Source organism: Petaurus breviceps, unplaced genomic scaffold (assembly GCF_028583685.1).
Source record: "Petaurus breviceps papuanus isolate PSGF00001 unplaced genomic scaffold, PetGlider_PUasm1.0 182, whole genome shotgun sequence".
Classification (NCBI taxonomy): domain Eukaryota; kingdom Metazoa; phylum Chordata; class Mammalia; order Diprotodontia; family Petauridae; genus Petaurus; species Petaurus breviceps.
The window spans coordinates 3,435,711-3,457,664 of NW_027185786.1; the positions used below are offsets into that span (position 1 = coordinate 3,435,711).

Here is a 21,954-nt window from a genome sequence, read left to right on the forward strand (position 1 = left end):
CTAACAAGGCATCTCCACGTGGATGACTTATAACCTGAAATGAAACATATTTAAACCTGCAGGCCTATCAACATCATCCTAGTCACCCAAGCCTCCTTAGCCAGAGTTAAATCTGACTTATTCCTCACACTACATTCAGGTAATTGCTTTGGGTTCTCCCTCTATGTTCCACCCAGACAATCTTCTCCTCTAGACCTAAACCATGCCTGGATCATTACAACAGCTGCCTCCTACTCCAATCTCTGACTGTCCTGCCCCAGCCACCCCCCAAGTCTGACCCTAATTCTTGACTGCCACTTCTCCCTTGCTCATCAAACCACCTTAGACAGAATAGACATGCCAGTCAAATTTTGTGCATACTTCTTCCTAAAATGCCCTTTTCCCTCTTCCCATCCTAGTGAAATGATACCTGTTTAATATTCAACTAAACTTTAGTCAACTCTGAAATCTTTAAATCCTACAGAACAAAGGCAGATACAACAAAGGAGTGTCTTGAAGCTTTGCCTACTTCTATATCCTGGAGGAAATTTCTATCATCTGAAGGCCCTGGCCAAAGAGCATTCTATTTGGAGTCCCTCCATTCCAATGACCTGTTTCTAACTACTTGGGTGACCTTGGATAAGTCACTTTCCTCTAGGCCTCAGGCTCCTTCATACATAAAATGGCACTGGATCTCTAATATCCCCTCTAATTCTAAAAATCCTATGGTCCCAGGATAGAAATGGCATCCTTCCCCATCCTTCATTATGAAGCCAAATTTCTAGGAACTTCAGTGACTCATTAGTGATTTAGCACTCAGTTTCAGTCTGTCTTGGACTTTTTATTTAACTTAACCAATTTTGTATCTCCCCACCTAGTTTTCCGAGGGTAGAGGCCCTGTCCTATCCTACTTTGCATCTACCAAAAAGGCCTTGTTAAGCAAAGGAGGTACACAATCTTTTTTTTCAGAGAGAATGAGGGCCAGTAACAATATGATGCAAAGAGTTAAATTTGGAAACAGAAGAGCTGTGTTCCAATCTGATAACTACTATTTGAGTGAATGTAGGTTAATGTCACCACCACCTTTCAGCCTCCACTTCTTCATCTATAAAACAATACTCCTACACAGACCACATTAAGTTTAATGGAATGAAATAAAATGAAAACCATTTAATTCTACCTACACCCCTTCAAAGAAAAGTCTGCCAACAGCTAAGAGAAATCTGTACTAAGTTCTGGCCCCATATGATTGATTACTGTCTTCATCTGTAGGAGACAGACTACAGCCACACCTTCTGTTGTGGTGTGTGCGCCAGCATTCTCGCAATAAATATCCGATGTGAGATCAGTTCAAGCCAGGCATACACAAAGCCTGGGGCTTTAGTAGGCCTCAAGATGTGGAATGTATTGCTAGAAGAAAAGAAAAATTCATTAATATACCTTTGCTACGAGCACAATTTGTGAAAAGTTCAAAATAAATATTGCACAGGACAGCTAGGTGACAATGCACAGAGCACTGGTCCTAGATTCAGGAGGACCTGAGTTCAAATGTGACCTCAGACACTTGACCTTTACTAGCTGTGTGACCTAGGGCAAGTCACTTACCCCCAACTGCCTTGACCCCCCCCCCAAATAAATATTGCAGTGGTATCCCTTAAAGTTAATTTCAGAATATTGGCTAATATGGAAAAGTGGTTTCACCTCTTTGCAAATTATGTATGACAAACTATCAAGATAAATACTGCAGGGGCGGCCAGGTAGCACAGCGAGTAAGAGCACCGGCTCCAGTGTCGGGATGACCTGGGGATCAAATCCGGGCTGAGATACTCAGCACCACACCCAGAAATAACTGGCCACGTAACATTAAGTTACTTAACCCCGACTGCTTAAAAAAAAAAGATAAATACTGCCAAAAATTGTATTAAAGTAGTGATATAACCAAAACAACCCATTAAACATTATGATCAAGCACCTACCAGAAAGCTGTCAGTGTCTGGAAATTAATGGTTTCTAACACATGTTCAGGAGCATTTAGTTCTAACAGCAGCATGATAAAAATTCGGTGGTAGGGAAGTTGCTGAAACTCATTTTGTCGAACATCATGATCCTGAAGAAGGACGCCCACTACTATACCAAGAACCTAAAGATGACAAGCATGTCAGTCCATTATAACAGAACAAGTCTCCTACATATACTTTTCCCCTATAGCCAGTTTTTTTAAACATACATTCTTGAAGTCCCACTTGCATTCCACAGGAAAAAAAATAACTCAGTTAAGTTTCAATTAAACCGTTTGCTATATATTCCTCACAAATAGTGAGCACCTTTTAAACAGATTTTGCCTAAACTCTGATAGCAAACAGTGGCTCAATGACATTTGACTACTTGGGTTTTATATACTAGAAACAACTCATGAAACTAAATGCAACATTCAGGACACAGACTTCTATCTGGCTAAAACACACTTAACACTGTTTGAGCTAATGAACCCACATTAATTAACTATATAACCAATAAGGTCAAGAGCCACACAGGATTCCTAAATTTTGCCTTTGTGAAATAGGGCAATAAAATCTCCAATATATATTGAGTCTAATAATTTCCAATCTAGAAGTAAAAAACCCTGAACTTTCAGAAATCAGTTTCCCACTCTAATGCCTTAGTTTTAAGGAATAAAATAGTTATTAATGGTTTGACTATTACTTGGTAAGACAATATGTGAAATTATCAGAGCTGGGAAATGATTGAGTCCACCAATAATTATATACTTTGTTTATGGTAACTATCAGATGACCACAATAATATTCATTAACTAGCCAGAGGGAAAGAAGGTTTTCCACAGCAAACAGTGTATGTGAGTTGATGGGCCAAGAAGGACAGACAACCTTGTTTAACAGATTGATCTTGGTGACTGTGTTGGTGGCCTCCCCCGAGTGCTTGACCAGCAATGCGATGAGCCGCACAAATGCATCCAGGTTATGGTAACACTTGGCCCGGATCATCGTGGGGTTGGCAGCAGGATTGTGCTGCTGCTCAGCCTGAGCCCGGTAGCTGATTTCAACACACATTTCAGTGCACAGACGAAAAAACCTTGTGATGAGGTCATCAGTTTTCAGGATTCCTTGCTGGTGCATCTGTTGCAGGGACAAGAAACAAGAACTAAATACAAGACAACACAATCCAAAAAGCAACTTTTTATATTGCTTCAACAATTTTTAAAAGTCTGGTATCTTAACAATCAACAGATGACAATCACAAGCTCTCTTCCCATCCATAAACTCTCTCCAATAGTTGGGGTGGCCTGTGTTCATCACCTGAAGGCCAGCCTGCGTTCAGCTACAGAGCTCAATGTTAGCATTATTGGGAGCCTCCACAAACTGTCCAGACCTGCCAGAAAGTAAACCCCACTAACACAGCCTCCGAGAATACAAGGTCACCTCTGTAACCAGAATTCCAGACACTGGAATGGCTGACTTACAGTTTTAAAAAATAAGAAATATCATTTCTTCTTTCATAAAAATTCCCAACTTTAGTATAATATTCCACAAGGGAAAGGATTTTCCACCTGGAATAGGCAAGTTACCAGTTCTTCTAGCTACCAGCCCAAACTTAATTGGACATAGAGAATATAGAAATTAAAGAAAGCAAATATGGCATCTTTAGGATGAGTTACCTGCCCAACAGGCTATGAAAATTACCAAGAATGAACTCTTAATAGTTTATTAAATCAAATCCTGTCATCCTGGGAGCATGCATTCTAAGAATTTCAGATTAACAGTATATAAACTTCTTAGAGATTATTATCATTAAAATGTCTTAGTTGGCAACTATTTTTAGGAACCAACCCCACAAAGTTTAATTTCAAAATGACTTTACTGAAAGTAGGAGGCATCAATGGAAATGAGGGTTCATTTTTAAAACTGCATTAATATAGCTGGATACATATTAACAATTGCAAGCACATAATACAAGCAAAAAAAAAAGGAAGAAAAATCTGACTCAAACAAGAAAAGGGGCTTGCAAATTATATTGCACACAGGCTTGAGGTGAAGCAGGATCAGGTTAAATTAATTCAGCCAATAAAGGAAAACTCTTCCCCAAGCAATACAACTACAACAAAGAAAAACCACAAGGACTGGATTTTGTTTTTAATACATTTAAAATGGATAAGCAAGAAAATTAACAAAGGAAGATGTCAATGTGCCATACTGCAACTTAACCATGTAAAATGTAGTGTTTGGTTTTGCGTATGTTTTGTTGGGGGGGAGGGAGGGGCAAGAGGAAGTAGATTGTTTTAGAAGATACTATTGCTAAAATCAAAGAGAACAAGGTGAATGGGAAATGACGTTAAAATAATTCACGATACAACGAATGTTGTCTTTTTGAAAAGACACGTTTGACATGTTTCTCAACATTTGTCAGTGCAAACACGTGACAGGTGCCATATTCATGAAATATAACAAAGGAAATAGATTCCCAGTGTTTCTGTCCCTATGAAAAGCCATAAACTAAGCTGCTCTTGGGATCCACTTTACTCATACCCTGGAGTGAGGGAGATTTTATACATGATCCCTTCCTGGAGTTTGAAGAATAAAGTTTACAAGAAGGTAGTACTGGCATTTAACCTTGAAAAATAAACTGCATTTTTAATAAATTCAAAACAAAAGCCACATGCCTTATCGGTAATCAACATGTGACCTCTCCCTGGTAGTGTGATTTCTTAACTTGGGAAAGAGAACAAGAAGCCAAAGAAAGGAAGCTGACAGTTCTATTTCAGAATCTGCAGGGATCTCTCAGGAAAGGTATCCTTCTTAAAAAGGGCAACATAACTAACATGAAGGCTAAGAACATTAACTTGGCAGTTAGGTCCTTGGAAAAAAAAAAGGTTAGAAATACCCCAAGGGGCTAAGCAACATGGAAATTTGTGTTATACTGTGGCAATAAACAACTGCATTTCTTCTTTTCACTGGTCATTGTCAATCAATCATAAAAGTATTAGTATCCTCTACTAACCCTGCTCTCAGGCAGTGTCCTATTTTTGACACTTCCAGTTCAGAGTTCCAATTTAGAACAAATCTAACTCACAAGATCAAAAATCACTTCCTAAAACTAATCTGCTTAAATTTAGTGTGGAATAAGCTAGTTAAATTTCATGCTAGTAAATGCACTGTCAATCTTAGGTATTTTGGTTTTGTTTTCAGTCAGTGTGCAGCTTAACATTTTGCTTTGGAGAATTTTAACTCAGAAAATTAAAATTAGCCCATAACCCCATTAAGTGCCCTATTTTCCTCATGTGCTCAGGGCTGCTGAGGATCTCACACCTATGCCTAGATTTATTCAGCAGTCTCATTAGCTAGCATTTGATTAGTTATAACCTACCCCTAACAAACTAGGACACTGCTGAAAATATCCACATAAACAGAGAAATAACAATATTCCTTGACTACACTAGCTGTTTCCTGGCCATAAGTGACATCGGAAGCGCCACACCCCACTTATGCCGAATAAAAAGCACCTTTCTCTCCAAAAGCTCTACCTGTCCAACAAAAGCAGAGAAGGCTTTGGTGCTATCTCGGCCAGCCGCTGCAGAGTGGTAGAGGTTCACCCACTCCCGCAGCAGGTATTCTGCCTTCTCCCGGAGGCCTGGGGGGTCATCATACTCAGAGGCCTGGGAGATGCCCGAATGCATCATGAAGTTGGGGCCCCCATGTGCACGGTCGATCATAGCCTCGTAGTTTGACCGCACCACTTCCATCAGCTGAGGCAACCTGGGGCAAGAAATGCAGAGTGAGGATTGTATGAGGCATTTCTGATCCCACAAGCACAGCACCCAAAGACACTGACCATCTTTTTTCCAATACAGCACTCATAATAAGCATAATTCCTCCAAATTGCTATGTTCTCTGGGTAGAGACCAGCCCCACCACTTAGGTTCAGTTATGCCACTGAGATCAGTGACCAATATAAGGCACAAAGTCTGTTTGGCAGCAAGGTTCTCTGCCTTGAAATACGGATCCCTTGTTCTGAAGCCCCCTAAATGTTTAAATAAAGCAACATAATAGAATTAAAAGTGAACTGCGTGGTCCTCACCCTTCGGGGGCATTTCCTCGAGAGTGAGCATTGATCCTCATCAGGGTCTCAATGGTATGAAATAGATCTGCCTCAGTCACGTGGGCCACACTCCTTTCATCCACCAACAGTATCTTCACCAACTGCATAGCGAATGCCACAGCCATGTAGTTCAAACCATTCTCCATTGACTGGTAAACAGGAAACCACAAAATCAGCAGGGCAGCGGTCTGGGCAGAAAGGTTCCCCAAGGGACAAATTCTCCACCTTAGTTCAGACAAGACACACACACCCCACCCCCTCACCTGAGCCAGGTGAAGATCATACTGCTGCATATTAACTAAATGATTTCGAATCAACAGCTCTACTGCTTCCACATTATACTTATACTCATCCCGACACTCAATCAGGCACCTAGAAAAGGGAAATTTGTTTTTACTGACCTGGGATTAGTATACTGGATGTAAAGAATAGGCAAATAGAGAGCCTCTTTTAGGCCCAAAAGGAAATGTGTTCCAAATTCAAGAAACCTGGGGTACCAGCAAGTCAACAATGGCCTTCCACATTTTTAAGGCAACTCAGTATAACCTCAACAGACTCAGCCCATACTCTGACCAACTGCCACATCTTTCCTCCTCATGCTAGTCTGTTGTACCAGGAATGGTTTCCTTCTAGCAGCGATTCTCCCCTGTTGGGTTCCTCTCCACCCTTTTAAGTTCACTTCAAATGCTATCTCCTTAAAATGAATTCTTTGATGCTACTTGGGGGGCAGGGTGGCTCAAGGCACAGGATATTTACAAAACCACAGGCTAATTCACTGATGTTGTATGTTAGTTGTTTCTTTTTCCTCTATGATAGATATCTTAAGCACCATGAATTTAAGGCAGACTGCACCTCAATTAACCTGTGTATCTCTCCTCCCACCCCTAGCACCTAACAAAACTCTAACCACAATAAGAAAATGAATCTTTGTTCAAAGAATGGCTTTACATGAAGTCCTGTATACCAGGAGTTTCTGCATAAAATTATTTAAATAGGGAATGCTACAGTCAAAGCGTTTGCTCATTCTTTAGCAAGCTACAATGTGCTCCTCATGCAAAAATGTCAATCTTTTCCCTTTTCCATAAGAAGCTTAAGAAATGTAATGATTAAACAATTTTCAACATTTCTGAAAGAGAAGTCAATAATTACTTGGTACACTCTATCCCATTTCACCTGGTACCAAAGGGTTGTCTAGAGGACACTTAAAAACCTTGGCCAAACAAAGTTCAAACTCTTCTCTTGCATCTGACTACTGACCTTGTGATTTGTTTGTTACACCATGGAGACCCATAGGCACGGCCATCCTGTAATGCTTTCAATACAAGGAGGTGACACTCCCGGTAACGTAGCAGCAGGTCAGCATCTGCACCACTTGTGGCATCCAGCAAACCCTCTACAGCCTACAGAACAGGAATAAAATCAGCATGCCACATATACTTACAGCCAGGAACAAAACCTACCCTCAAGTCACAACTTATTCCAAGGGCTTGTCTATCAGTAAAGTCACAAGGTTCTCCCAAACGTCCTTTTGCATGCCTTCTGTTTTACCTTTAAATACCGTTTCCACCCTGATCTATTTAAACAATATCTGCCTCACATCCTATGCCTTAAACCCACACATCTTCTGTCAAAATCATTCCAGTCCCTCACATTCACAACCTTAGACTCTCTTGACTCCTCACTCACTCACCTCATATATTCAATCTGCTGCCAAACCTTGTTTCTTCCTCCGAATCATCTCTCCACTCACACAGTTACCACCTAAATTTAAGCCCTCCCCACCACTTCCCTGAATTGTTACAAAAGCCTCTCGATTGAGTGTCATCTGTGCCAATCTCTCCCTAGTCCAATACAACCAAATCATTGTTGCCAAAGCAGTTTCCCTTTTGAGCAGATCCACTTCTATCAGTCCTACCCTCCCACCAGGAAGATAAAATCCAAAGTCCTCTATTTGGCTTTTAAAGCCCCACCCTATCTGTCCATTTCGACAGGTGCTCTCCTCTTATTTCCTTGTGATTCAGCCAAACTAGACTATTCCTCACACACAACATTCCATATAGTTCTCATCTCTTTGCCTTCTGCACTGGCTGTAAATAGGAAATATATTTTTCCTCACCTCTACCCCACAAAAGGTAGCACTTCAGGTGGGACCTGAAGGGAAAGAGGAATCTTGTTTGAAGCCTTTCCTGAACCCCCAATTGCTGCTGCACTCTCTCTCCCTACTCTGAATTCTCTTTATATTCTGCACCCATCTAGAGATGTATTTGTTTCCCTGTTAGAATGTAATCACCTTAATGTAAGGCTTACTTCTTTGTGCTTGTATATTCAGCTCCTAGTACACAGGAGCTGCCCAATAAAAAGTCTGTAGATTAATTTCATGCCAGTCAGAAGGCCATCTGTCCTCTATCCTGGTACAAATTCTCTCATGCCTAAGGCTCTGGTGAACTTATTGTCTGTCTAACTTATCCTTCCTTATCTTTCCTAATTCTTTAACCTGTATAGCCCCCATAATTCTTCTCTAAAGAGATGATTTTGAAATCCATATGGAATACTTAATGCTTAATTCTACAGGGAAAAAACTCCAAGAATCCCACTCAAATGTGTGATCACTATTAGGTCAATAACCAGGAACGGTTTTCATTAGAACAAAGTCTAACCGACCTTCTGCAGCAAGCCCAAGGCGGCAATGGCGTCCCGGGAGTTGCGAGACATTACAACAGCGTCCAGAAGGCTTCGGAGAGTCTGAGACTGGGGGTTCATGCCTAAGGCTGGAGGGATGGCATGAAGGTGCTGCTCCAGCTCGGTGATACACTTCTCATAGATCTGTGCTACATCATCAGTAGCCCAAGCTTGCTGTTACAAAAGAAGCAGAAAACATTCATGAATGACAGTGCCCTTACTGTACCGCGACAACATACACGTGTGTTGCCTTACCATCTATTTTTAAAGGTGGCTTATCATAGTAATGTCTAATTAGAAAGAAAAATATTTTATGACCAGAAATAATAGCAATTTTAATTTATTTGGCACTTTACTCAGATAATACTGAAAGTATGTGGGTAATACCACTTACTGTTCCCATTCTATAGATAAAAAGTCCAGGGAACACAGAAGTCAGCTTATTTGGGCAAAGTCAGAGAGGTGGTCAATAGTTGAAAGCTAGGCTCATTTCACAAATATATAGAGGGAAATGCATCAAAAGTGTGAGAATAAGTCATCCCTCAATTAACAAAATGGTTAAAGGAATCAAAACTATGCATTCATACGAAAAAGTCATCTAAATCACTATTGATTAGAGAAAAGCACATTAAAACCACTCTAAGGCACTACCCCACACCTATCAGATTAGCTAATATGACTGAAAAGTAAAATTACTAATGTTAGAGGGGCTGTCAGAAAACTGGGACACTAATGCACTGCTGGGGGAGTTCTGAACTAGTCCAACCATTCTGGAGAGCAATTTGGAACTATGCCCAAAAGACTATAAAACCATGTGTGTATCCCAAAGAAATTTAAAAGTTCAAAAAATCCACACGCACAAAAATATTTATGGCAGCTTTTTTTGTGGTGGCCAAGAACTGGAAATTGAGAGGATGTCCATTAAGTGAGGAATGGCTGAATAAGTTGTAGTATATGAATGTAATGGAATACTATTGTGCTATAAGAAATGAGGGGCAAGTAGACTTTAGAAAAACTTAGAAAGACTTTTATGAACTCATGCTGAGTGAAGTGAGTAGAACCAGGAGAAAGAACATTGTACACAGTAATGGCCACATTGTGTAATGACTGATTTTGACAGACTCAGTTCTTCTCAGCAATGCAAGGACCTAAAACAACTCCAAAAGACACATGATGGAAAATGCCATCCACATCCAGAGAAAGAACTTGGGAGTCTGAATGCAGATGGAAGCAGACTATTTGCTATCTTTTTATTTTGTTTTTTCTTTCTCATGTTTCCTCCCATTCATTCTAATTCTTTTATACAACGTGACTAATGTGAAAATACATTTAATAAGAATGTATACGTAGAGCCTATTGGATTGCATGCCATCTTGGGGAGGGGGAAGGGAAGGGGGGGAATTTAAAACTTATGGAAATGAATGCTGAAAACTAAAAATAAAATTTATATTTTAAAAAAGTTCAAAAAAAGGGGAAAGGAACCAATTGTACAAAAATATTTATAGCAACTATTTTTGCGGTGGCAAAGAATTAGAAATCGAGGGGATATGATTGTGATAGAATACCACTGTACTATAAGCAGCAACCAGCAAGATGGTTTCAAAAAAACCTGAGAATACTGACATGAAATGATGCAAAGTGAAATGAACAGGAAAACACCGTACAAAGTAACAGCAATACTGCATAATGATCAAGTGTGAATGACTTAACCAAAGAACTTATTAAGAAAAATTGGGGGTGGCTAGGTGGCACAGTGAACAGAGCACCAGCTCTGGGGTCAGGAGGACCTGAGTTCAAGTACGGCCTCAGACACTTAACACTTACTAGTCATATGACCTTGGGCAAGTCACTTAACCCCAATTGCCCTGCCTTTCCCCACTACAAAAAGTGAAAGAAAAAGAGCAGAGAGAGAAACGATCCACCTCCAAAGATAAACTGATGGCATCTGAACGTAGACTGAAGCATACTTTTTTAAACTTTCTTTTTCATGGATTTTTTTTTGGGGGGGGGGGGGGGGATTGTTGCCCTGTGTTTCATAATAACTAATATGAAAACATTTTACATGATTGTACATGTATAATGTATATTAAATTGCTTGCCATCTTAAAGACCGGGGAGTAAGAAGGGGAGAAAGAGAACTTGGAACTCAAAAACTTTTTTTTAAATGGATGTTAAAAAAAATTTTTAATTGAAGAGTATGTATTTCAACAAAAAAAATTTTTAATAAAAAAAAAAAGTGGTTGCTAGGACTTGAAAGTATGAATTATAACTCCAAGTCCAGTGCGATACATCCATTTTTTTCAGATTAGAAATATCAACTTCTTTAACTAAATCCCAAACCAGGAAAATTCATATGATTGAACTAGTGACAGAAAGGGCAGCTAGGTAGTACAGTGGAGAGTACCAGGCCTGAAGTCAGGAAGACATTTTCCCCAAGTTCAAATCTGGCCTCCGACACACTTAACTGAGTAACCCTGGGCAACTCACTTCACCCTGTTTGCCTCAGTTTCCTCATTTTAAAAATAAGCTGAAAAAGCAAATGGCAAACCACTCCAGTATCTCTGCCAAGAACCCCGGAAAAGGAGTCATGAAGAATCATGGAGAATCAAGAAACAACTGAACAACAAAACAAAGTGGTGAAAAATGATTTTTTTAAATCATCAAAATTAAGGTTCCTAAACCCAAGTAATCCAAGAGGTAGCTAATGGAATATATTCATATTCATAATGATTAAAGTTTCTATTCACGTAAAGTCAACAACTCACCTTCATAGGCTGAGCTAAAAATCCTGTAGGTTGAGTTAAATCATTGGTAGGCAAGAAGCCAGGAACATTCCGTGCAAACTCTTCATAAACAGCCAGCTGTTTTGGGTCTACACCACCAACCTTTTGGGGGAAAAAAAATAACGAAGCTAACAATAAACCCATCTTCAGAGGATGGAAAGCATTCTCAGCTAGGAAAATTACAAAAGAAGTATTTTTAAAAGTTACTATTTGAAAAAGTAAAGATTCCACATCTTTTACTAATCTGGGTCACCCAACTGTCTACAAATTTAACAAATGGTTATACCAAAGGAAAAGCCTTTATTGGGAATATACACAGTAAATCTACTAAGATTCTCACCTTCCTATCAGGATTAACAGGGAAGTAGCACTAAAAACATATGAACACTATAAGATGTGACTAGAGTGAGACAAAAGCAGGAATAAACAAGAAGATAAATTTCAAAAGGTGGGTGACTTAAATACTTCAACACTGTTCCAACCATGAAAGGACTTAGGTCAATTCCATCAAAAGCTGACAATAGTTAAGTCCTTTGCAAATAACCTGGGATCAGCAGGTGAATCAAATAAAAAGGGAGCCGTTTCCTATTCCAAATTACCATTCTGCTTCTACAGGAAAAGCATGTAAGGGGAAAGAGACAAGGTTTTGAATTCTGACCTTCAGTCTGATCTGCTCTGGCATCCGCTCAGCTTGATATGTCAAAACAACAGGATCACAATACCTTCGTCCTTCTTGCCTTGCATGTTTTCGAAGCTCAAATTCCTATAAACAAAAGTCTTACTAGGTTAGTCTTGTTAGAAGGTTCTTTTTAGGAAGTATTACTTCACAGAGAGCTCTTAAAAAGGCAGACGCCAAAGCACTTACAGTTGCAAGCCTCTTGTCCATTTCTGGACCTGCTTTTTCTACTGCAGTCTTCTGAATAAAGCAGCATGCCAATTCACAATTGTCCTGAGCTAGCTGGGCCGCTGCCTGCTCCATCATTTCCCTCTGCTGGGGGGATGCAGCCTACAAAAAAGGATAAAATGTCAGAGCTTTCTTGGCATTTTTCCACTCAATGTAGAAATTGCTTGAGTAACTAAGTCAAAACAGTTATATCATTTATATTTTTCAAAAGTTACTTTATACTAAGAAAATAAGTTTAAAACTAAAAAATCCTCAATTGTCAATTAAGTAATCTTTTTTTTAAACAGTTAAAAGAAACTTCCACTAAGTAATCTAGCATGAAAGTTGCAATTGCCAACAGTAAATTTCAAGATGATTAGCTGAAGAAAAGTTGACTGTTAAATACAAGTCAACAAGACACAACCAGTGCCCCTACCTTGTAGCCCCAAAACTAGTCTCTGACATGTAATAAAGAAAAGACTCCATTCTCATTGCTTTTGCTGCACATAACTGAAACTGGAGCACACAAAATGATAACTTTTTAAAAGAAAATGAATTTCAATTTAGATTTAAAGAGAAGTCTTACTTCTCCAATATTAAGATTACTACTCATCATTAGCTTTCATAATCTTACACACTTACTCGTAGTGCTGTGGCGAAGCTGTTTTTCAAGTTGGTAGCTATGCTCATTAGCAGAGGTTCCCTGCAAGTTATCATAGCCATGCCAGCAGTTAGGTTCCGCATCATGTGATGAGCCGCTATCCGCATTCGTGACTCCTCAGAATCCAGTGCAAAGTCTTTCCTGACAATCTGTTCACAGGTAGTCATGGCAATCTTAATTGACCGATCCACGACTGGATGGACGAGCTCTTGGACAGCACGTTCAATTGCTTGACGTACACACTGCTTCAACTGTGGATGAGCCTGAAACAATGGAATCTGGAACGAAGAGACATTAAATCAACTCCTAGTTAAGTAACTAAAATCAAACCCTATTTACACATAACTGTTACTCATATTCTTTGAATTATTTTCAAAGTTAAATTTATCAAACTAACAAATGCCAAACAACTGAAAACACTTGTAACTAAAATGACTGGTATATTTCTACATCAAACTAAACATTAAAAAACATCTGAAAATACTTGAGATGTTAGTAATCAAAAAACCCCCCCCAAAAAAAAAACCAGTTTTCCCTCGGTATGCCATAGTTATAAGTCTTCATTTAAACCAAATACCAATTATAATGAGGCAAATTTGAATTCACATATAGCAAAGCTTTCTACCTTTAGATCTTATTGAAATTTGGGATTTGACAAGTAGGATGCTTTTTTTCCCCCTTTCTTTTTAAAACAAAAGGCAAAGCAGAAAACAGTTGTCTCTTCTTTTTGGGATGTTCATACTTCATTAACTTTACAATAGACAAGACAATCCTATTAAGAGAGCAAATGTACCATGCACCAGGGCTTCTATTTTAAGCCTTTTGCATCATTACCTGAAAGCTCACTCTCATACCATAATAATTCAAATTTGGCCCCCTTTATTAATTTTTTTGTAACAAACACATGAATACCCACACCTTTGGAAATGATGTAGAAGAATTCAACCTATGAGACAGTCAACAGCACTGAGTTAAGTCAGGTGGCCTGAGCTCCATCTTGTCCTGCTCTGCTATTAGCTAGCTGTGTGATGTTAGAGAAGCCCCTTAACCTCTCTGGGGATATTTCCAATTCTGTAAAATGAGATTCAACTAGCTAATCTCGAAGGTGCTGTATAAAACCCTAAGTATGGCCCCTAGGGGAAAGAGGAATGGTGTATTTTAAGTATAATTTAATCAAACTGCTCCTTCCATCGGGAACATTTTTATTTCCCCATGATGATTAGGACAACTCCATACAGTATAATCAGAAAAATAAGTACCTTTTAGCATAATATGGAAACATTTATGAAGCAGTTGGGGAGGGGGGGTATATGTGTGTGTATGCGTGCATGTGGGAACGAGCATGAGAAAAAGGGTGAACAGAACATGACGGTAAGCTTGTGACTGTCCTAATCTACAGATTGCCTACCAAACAAACTTTACATTTAGGATTCCAGCTAGAAGCTGAAATCACTAACCCCTACCTCAAAATGAGGATGAAAATTTTAAGGTGAATATATACAAAGATAAGCTCAGTTCCAGGTATCTGCCAGAAGAGGTAGAGACTTAAGACCAGGCTCAGAAGACCTTCTGATTTGGCTTGCCAAGAAGAGCCAAGTGGGAGAGGAGAACCTGAGAACCAACATTAAGTAATAATTTAATTCATCCTGGGGCTCACCTTTGCAAAAAGCATTTAAAATGCCACAATCCACGTTAACTAACTTGTTAAATTTTAAAGTACAGAAATGTAATAGAATTTGCGCTCAAAAGCAGCACAAGGGGACAGAATGATTTCCAACTCTGAATTTTAGCTGATGAGACCTGAAGTAAGCTGATTGAACATTCACGGGCTATGCCAAGAGCTCAAACACTTTTGGTAGAATAGCACAAAGGAAATGGAAAGTAGATAGAAACCAGATTTACTGAAAAGCTAGCTACCCAAACATAAACAAAACAACAGATCTCTTTTAGTGTTTTAAATTTATAATGGTTGTTACAAAATGTTCTGATTATTCTCTATCACAGCAGATCATGAATTAAGGTAGAAAAGGAAAGAAAAATTGCATTTAAACTAATAATAATAATCATTTTAAGATGCCTCTTGAAAACAATGCCTTTGAGTTTGTTTTTTAAATAAATTCTCATGGTTCTCAATTTAATTCCCTTTAGGGATGAATTGACAGGGTCACTGAAGGTCACACAGTCACTGGTGCCTCTCAAACCCCTTAGTTGTAGAGACAGGCAATATATTCTGAATATATATACACCGTGTTTCCCCGATAATAAGACACTGTCTTATTAATTTTTTTGGACAGAAAAACACCAGAGGGCTTATTTTCAGGAGAGGGCTTATTTTAATGAACATTGACAGCAATTTTAATAAACAGGTAAATGTGAACAAAAAAAATGTACCTTTATTCAATAAGCAAATCACTGGGGAAGAACAGGATGACGCGCTCACTGCTGCAGCTTGGAGCGCGTGCGTTTCACGGGGGGGGGTTTGCATACAGAGGGTACCGTAATGTAGCGTGTAGTGCAGGGGATCACCTTCACTACAGTAGCAATCTCAATAGGGCTTATTTTCGGGGGAGGGCTTATTTTCGAGGAATCTTACACAATAAGAGGAGGGCATAGGTCTTATTATCGGGGAAACACGGTACATATATATAAACTATTCACGATGGTGTGTCACAGAGAACATGGCCCACCTTACTCCCCAGTTTTCTGCCCAAACCAGCCTCCTAATTCAGTCTTGCTCCTTGGACTTCTCTTTAATGGATCTGACCTTTTCCTGAATCAGAGGTGAGTGACCTAGCATTCTGACCCTTTGGGGTACTACTCACCAAGGTAACAAGAAATATGACAAGAGAATATGAATACTTCAGTGACTATTTAAGCAAACTGGTCTCTCCCTACCTTCCATTTCCTTTATTTCCCCATCCCTAAGTTCTACATCTTCTTCCTTCACTCCCCCAAAATGTCTTGGACCATGTTAGGGTTGGAAAGGGAAAAACAGAGCAGACGAATTAGGTTGTCCTAAGTACTTTTTTCGTGGACAAGGAAAGGAGGTAGGATACAAGGGAAACAAACGGCCTGCCTATGGCCCCCTCCCCCAAATAAATTAATCCCTAGTCTCTTACTATTAACATTATCAAAACTTAAGAGCATCCCTCCACACTCTGTAGTCCTTGAGCCCTATCAGCAGATAATATTAACAGAGAAATTTAGGGATGAAAGGGTAAAAGAGAAGACTATAGACAGGAGGGTACTGAACATTGTTTGCCTCCAAAGACCTTTATTTTGGGGGAAGAAGGAATGTTCAGGGAGAGGAGAGAAAAATGCATGGGGAGGGGAGAAAGGGAAGAAAGACCTTTAAAATGCAAAGAAGGGTAATGCTGGCAACTTACCGTAGGATTTAGAGTAATGTGTGGTGCCAGACCTCCCAGTGAATAAACATTGATGTCATGGTAGCTGTACTGAGGCTGTGGAGGAACAGTAGCTGTACAAGTGGTACTGGTAGCTGGTGTGGTAGAAGTAGCTTGATACAAAAAGGGATAAAAACTAAAATTAGAGCTACTTAGAAAATAGAACCAAGTGTTTTACAGTTGAATAGCTCTGAATTTGAACAAATTAGCTGGATTGCCAATCTGGAAAAAAGTCATAAAATAGGTTAAGTCTAGTCAATCTCCCTCCAGGGCACTGACCCATTCTCAAGAACTCTGCCTCCTATACACAAACAGGTGCTTAGATTTAGATGTCACACAGGAGAACAATAATAACTTCATAAGAAGAGTTCGAGGCCCTGGAGTCACATTAAATCTTGCCGCCTTTTCATGAGGTCAGGTTAGGCCCCAGGGCTGAGAAGTCACAACAAGGACAAAGAGTTGAAGAGCTTTGAGCTACATTGGAAATAATAATACTCTCTCAAGAGTCCCTAGGCACCCAGGGAATACCCAAGCCACCTTCCCTGACAGAACCACCCTAATCCAGAAATAAACCACTTTTGTTCACTACAAGATGGAGTAAGGGTCCCAGACACAGATCTACTTATGACTTCTAAATTCTTAGACAGTAATTCAACACAGTAACAGTATTGGATTTTCTAGTTAGTCAAATATTTGAGCTGGTTGCTGCATGTATACTCATGCATTTTTTTTTTAACTTTTGGTGGAAAAAAACATGAAATCTATAGAATCAACCCAACTCAATCTTTTCATGAATATTCAGTCCCATCAGGATTTCAGGCTACCCTGAATATCACAATCAACACCATGGATCACTGTGCTTCAGATATGAAGAATATTCTAACTAGTGTAAAAAACAGGAAAAATGTGTTTTCACTAAAAACTGTACTCACTGGTGGTTGTGATGGGAGGAAGAGCCTCTGGCTGTTTGACATCCTTTTTGGGGGCAGAAAGCTGCTCTTCTAAGTTTTTCAGTCTGTCCTTGTCTTTCAGGAGGCTGCCAGGTTTTAGCTCATTGATGTCCAGGGCAAGATTCTTGCAGAGAACCTCAATCTCAAACTTCAAGTTTAACTGAATCATTACAGTTGAATTAGATTTCAAATATTTAAATTCCAGCTTCACTCACTACCCACTAATTTGTCTCCCCTCCCACAGAACTTACAGACTGCCTTCAAAGGGCAGGACTGTACATCACAAAACAATGGATTTTGCTCCCCTTTATGTATACAAACACACAAAAGCATCGGTTTCTTGCATAATATTCCAGGAGAATAATAAATACACTTACCTTTAAATCATGTTCTTGGTGAAGCTCAGCTAGTACATTCATAATTGCCATTGTCCAAGGATTTGGTGGTCTGAAAACCTAAAGAAAAACCAGTAAGTTGTTTCAAAAAAAAAAAAAACAAAAACCAAAAAAAACCCCTTATTTTAAAATATCTACTGTTACACATTTAGATAAAAGTCATAATTATTTGCAAAGTCTCCAAGTCCTCTTTATATAAGAAGAATAGAACGTGAAAAAATATAAGAGAAACTGTATCATTACTGCCTAGGTGTAAGCTCTCAATTACAAGACAGAGGAGAGACACAAGGCCAAATCAAAAGTTAATGGCCTAAAGTCATACACTTTATGTCAGGTGTAGGACATAAACCAGACACTCCAATTATCAAGCCTAGCGTTCTTACTAGCATACTGGGATACTAAAAAGAGAGGCTTTAAATAGTATTTTCATCCCTTTGTATGGAAAGAAAACCAACTCTGATGTCAGAGCACCTGAAGTTGCAAGGGTTAATGACTATGATTGTAGCTAGTTCCATTTAAAAATAGGAAGTTCTTACCACACTCCGAACACTGGATTCTAAGACTTTGGCAACAAAGGGCACCACATATAGCAACTCCTGCTGTCCTTTAACATAAGCCTCCAACAGTAAAGATTTTACATCTAAGTCCTAGAACAAGGAAATAATATTTAAAGATTTTCCACATTTAAATCATTTTAAGTATGCATCCAGCACACACATAGGTGAATGACATTAACAGGAAACTACAAGAAGTAAGATGGGGTGAACTTTTTTTCACATCTATTCCATCCTACTGGTCTTCTTTCCAGAAGGTAACAGAAGGGCAGGGAGGTGGCGCAGGGAGTAAAAGCACCAACCCCGGTGATGGGGTCGACCTGGAGTCAGGAGGACCCGAGTTCAGTTCCAGCCTCAGACACTTAACACCCACACAAAAAAACTAGCCATGTAACCTTGGGCAAGTTACTTAACCCCAACTGCCCTCCAAAAGGCAAAAAGAAGAAAAAAAAACAGAGGAGAACAAGACCACGGGATAAAATTGCATTGTAGTCTCACCTACAATAATGTGGAATACTAAAGAAGTATGGGGCAGAGATTGTCAGCACATACCCAGATCCTGAAATCCCAGGTGTCTATTTGCCCAAGAAACATACCAATAAGCCATAATTTAGACTAAAAAGTCACTCGAAGCAGCCAAGTCAGTAGATTCATGTGATATACCATTTAAGGATATTTGGCACTCATTTAGGTCAATTCCGCCTTTTCATGAGACCAGGAAGGCAACTCTCCTGGGGAACTACACTCAAGGGATAAGAGAGAGAGGACCAGATTCCCAGTATAAAGTTTCTATGCCCAAGCTAGCATAGTCAATGCTATATTCATAGTTTTAATGGAAACTCACTGTGTGTAAGATGGGTTTGTTTTTGGCTAGTGTGATCATCCCCAGCCAGTGGCCCAGGTTCTTCAGCAAGGAGCGGTCTGAGAAGTTGGCAGCTGCTTTATCTGATGTCAGAAGCACCTAAAACATTTTTTTTTAAAAGAACTGAGATAGACTTGAAGAAGAAACATGGAGTAATGGGAATAACTACTTCTGTACCCTAACAGACTAAGGATTCACAACTTAAGCATTTTAGGCTCCAAGTTAAAGAAATAACTAGGATTTCAGACAATCCACGCCGTGGCCCGCGGGGGCCTCCCCCCCGCCAAATCAAGTTCTCTCGCGGCCTCCCCCCCCTGCCCCCGCCAAATCAAGTTCTCTATCACCTAATATTTTTACACAGCATTAGGGAAACATTTCCTTCTTTCAAGAGGAAAACCTTATGCTCTGAAAACTTTCCAGAGTTGTTACAGTGACCTGACTTCAAATCTATTTTGAAGGACCAAAGCCAACTCTCCTGAACATATAAGTGGTGCCAACAAAACCTCCTGAGTAACACAGGGGAAGAAAAACTTAACTAGAACAATACCATTTCAAGTTATCCAGGACATTCTACTGTTCTCCAGAGATTCTGACAATCTCCCTCAACAAAGTACAACAAAGTACATAACTGCTTATCCTGAGCCCATCCTTTCTCAAACCCTTGCAGTTTGTGACCTACCTGCCATCGTCAAAGCCTCTAGCGGCTTCAGATGTCTCTATCTTTTTCTTTATCTGGGTATTCACTGAACCAAATCACACCTGCTCTATAAACTACACATAGCAGTTATGTTCCTTAACACCACTGCCAGAGCACGAGCTGAATGGGCAATCAGTTGTGCTAGGACAGGTGACAAGGGGTTCTTTGGCACTACAGCGTAACCTAAGGTGGTGAAAATGTCCATCAATAGGCTTAAAAAAATAGTGCATTAAGACTGACAGTTTATTTGGTGCTTTCCATAAAGTGTTCCCTAGTATCCTCAAAGAAGAAACGAAGGAAAAAGACTTACGTTTCAGGGGCAACACTAACTAGCTGACACCTTCCTCACACTCTCATACTATTTTCTAACAAGAACCTTGCAAATGACCAATTTTACACAAGGTGAAGAGCTTAGGGTCTCCTGGGTGGACATCTATCTGCATTGTAGTTCCACTGACACAACTTCTAGGGGGGAAAAAAGGCCTCAGTGTCTGTGACAGCACCATCTAAAATGAGGCAGCTGTATGAAAATGAGAAAGGCTTGATAAAACTCCGAAAGCAGCAGAGCAGGTAAACCTAGGAAAAGACTACTGAGTTGGTGACTCTGACACTATATCGAAAACCTTGATAAACAGCCAGTCAAGTACTACAGTAAAATAGGTTTCAAAAGTATCAGACTCACTGCATCTAGAAAACATTTCCCCCCCCCCCAAATTCAGATATAAGATGTATTAGTAAAGTATCCGGTCAGTTATCCTTTAATAAACTAAATGTAGTCAAGAATTTTAAAATGCATTTGTTATTTAGGCACCTGCATGATATTACACAAACAGTTTTTAAACTTTAGCTAAAAGTACTAAGAGCTTATACCAGGTATTTAAACTGTGGGAACTATTTTGTGGCTACTTTCTAAATTACTAAAAGCACAACAAGCAAACCTTAAGCTAGTAGGAACAAAGTTCTAAGCAAAAAAGTTGAATCAAGAAAGGTTCTAAAGCACAAAACTAATCAAGGGCTTCCCTTAGTCTAACCATTATCTGATTCCAAGATATTAAAATTATAAAATCTAAATATACTAATTAAACAATTTAAGAAAGAAATTACAAAAGATCTACTACTCACTTTAATATTTCTGTAGGTCTCATTCAGAACCATCTTATTAAATTCAGGATTCTTAAGAGTATCAAGAAAATTTGAATAAAGGCTGTGGAAGTTTGGCTCAATACTGACTCTCTTCATGACAAGATATTGTGAAACCCAAGGCATAAACTCCTCTTTCACTGTTTCCTTCAGCTCTTCAACCTGGGCAAAGGAAAAATGTTCAAAGCATAAATGGAATAAAACTGGATTATTTATCAAGTGACCCAAATGAAAACTCAAGTGTAACCTTTAAATAACTATGAAAACATTTTCTGACAGGGAAATGCCAGCACATGTTAAATACTATTATCACTGTTTGCACTTGACACAAAAAGATTTCAACTGTAATACTACCTGCATCAGAAAGTAGGGCCAATTAGTCAATAAGACCTTAAGTAAGAGTTTACTGTGTGTGTGCCAGGGTCTGCTCTAAATGCTGTGAAGACAAGTAAAGGCTGCAAAGTTCCTGTTCTCCTTTTCTGCACCACACTGGGACTTCTCTAAACACATCTGTCAGGTACCTTTCCCCTCTGCCAAATTTCAACTTTTCTCTGCTCTTTCCCAATTAGACTGTAAGCTCCTTGAGGGCAAGGCCTGTCTTTCCTGTCCTTGTGCAGCACTTAGCACAGTGCCAGGATCATAGCAGACACTTACAAACTGTTTACTGATGACTGAAGAAGCTCACATTCTAATGGAAAAGACAAATAATTAGGTACATTAAAAAACGAAAGTTTTATAGCTTAACACTACACTAAGATTTTTTGTTCACCCTGTATGTAAATAGTGGATGGAAGGTAATGTCAGAAAAGAAGGCAACAACAGTTGGAGATGATGGGAGAACTCTCTGTACCTGAGA

The 21,954-nt window shown here is 39.3% G+C and overlaps 1 protein-coding gene across 8 annotated transcripts in view; it reads right to left on the reverse strand.

Moving 5' to 3' along the window:
* CNOT1 (CCR4-NOT transcription complex subunit 1) overlaps positions 1 to 21,954 on the reverse strand; it is a 94,471-nt gene that overhangs the window by 5,701 nt on the left and 66,816 nt on the right. For 4 of the 8 annotated variants that reach the window (XM_069087612.1, XM_069087610.1, XM_069087611.1 and 1 more), the window contains exons 25-42: positions 21,081 to 21,260; positions 19,244 to 19,360; positions 18,382 to 18,492; positions 17,828 to 17,905; positions 17,433 to 17,610; positions 16,483 to 16,613; positions 13,078 to 13,374; positions 12,418 to 12,558; positions 12,211 to 12,315; positions 11,535 to 11,654; positions 8,752 to 8,943; positions 7,348 to 7,490; positions 6,354 to 6,462; positions 6,070 to 6,239; positions 5,495 to 5,747; positions 2,865 to 3,113; positions 1,956 to 2,119; positions 1,272 to 1,389 (exon numbers count right to left, since the gene is read on the reverse strand). In XM_069087612.1, coding sequence (XP_068943713.1) covers positions 1,272 to 1,389; positions 1,956 to 2,119; positions 2,865 to 3,113; positions 5,495 to 5,747; positions 6,070 to 6,239; positions 6,354 to 6,462; positions 7,348 to 7,490; positions 8,752 to 8,943; positions 11,535 to 11,654; positions 12,211 to 12,315; positions 12,418 to 12,558; positions 13,078 to 13,374; positions 16,483 to 16,613; positions 17,433 to 17,610; positions 17,828 to 17,905; positions 18,382 to 18,492; positions 19,244 to 19,360; positions 21,081 to 21,260 — 2,856 coding nt within the window. The remainder of the gene's footprint in view (positions 1 to 1,271; positions 1,390 to 1,955; positions 2,120 to 2,864; positions 3,114 to 5,494; positions 5,748 to 6,069; positions 6,240 to 6,353; positions 6,463 to 7,347; positions 7,491 to 8,751; positions 8,944 to 11,534; positions 11,655 to 12,210; positions 12,316 to 12,417; positions 12,559 to 13,077; positions 13,375 to 16,482; positions 16,614 to 17,432; positions 17,611 to 17,827; positions 17,906 to 18,381; positions 18,493 to 19,243; positions 19,361 to 21,080; positions 21,261 to 21,954) is intronic. The other 4 variants (XM_069087616.1, XM_069087614.1, XM_069087615.1 and 1 more) reach the window with 1 other exon arrangement.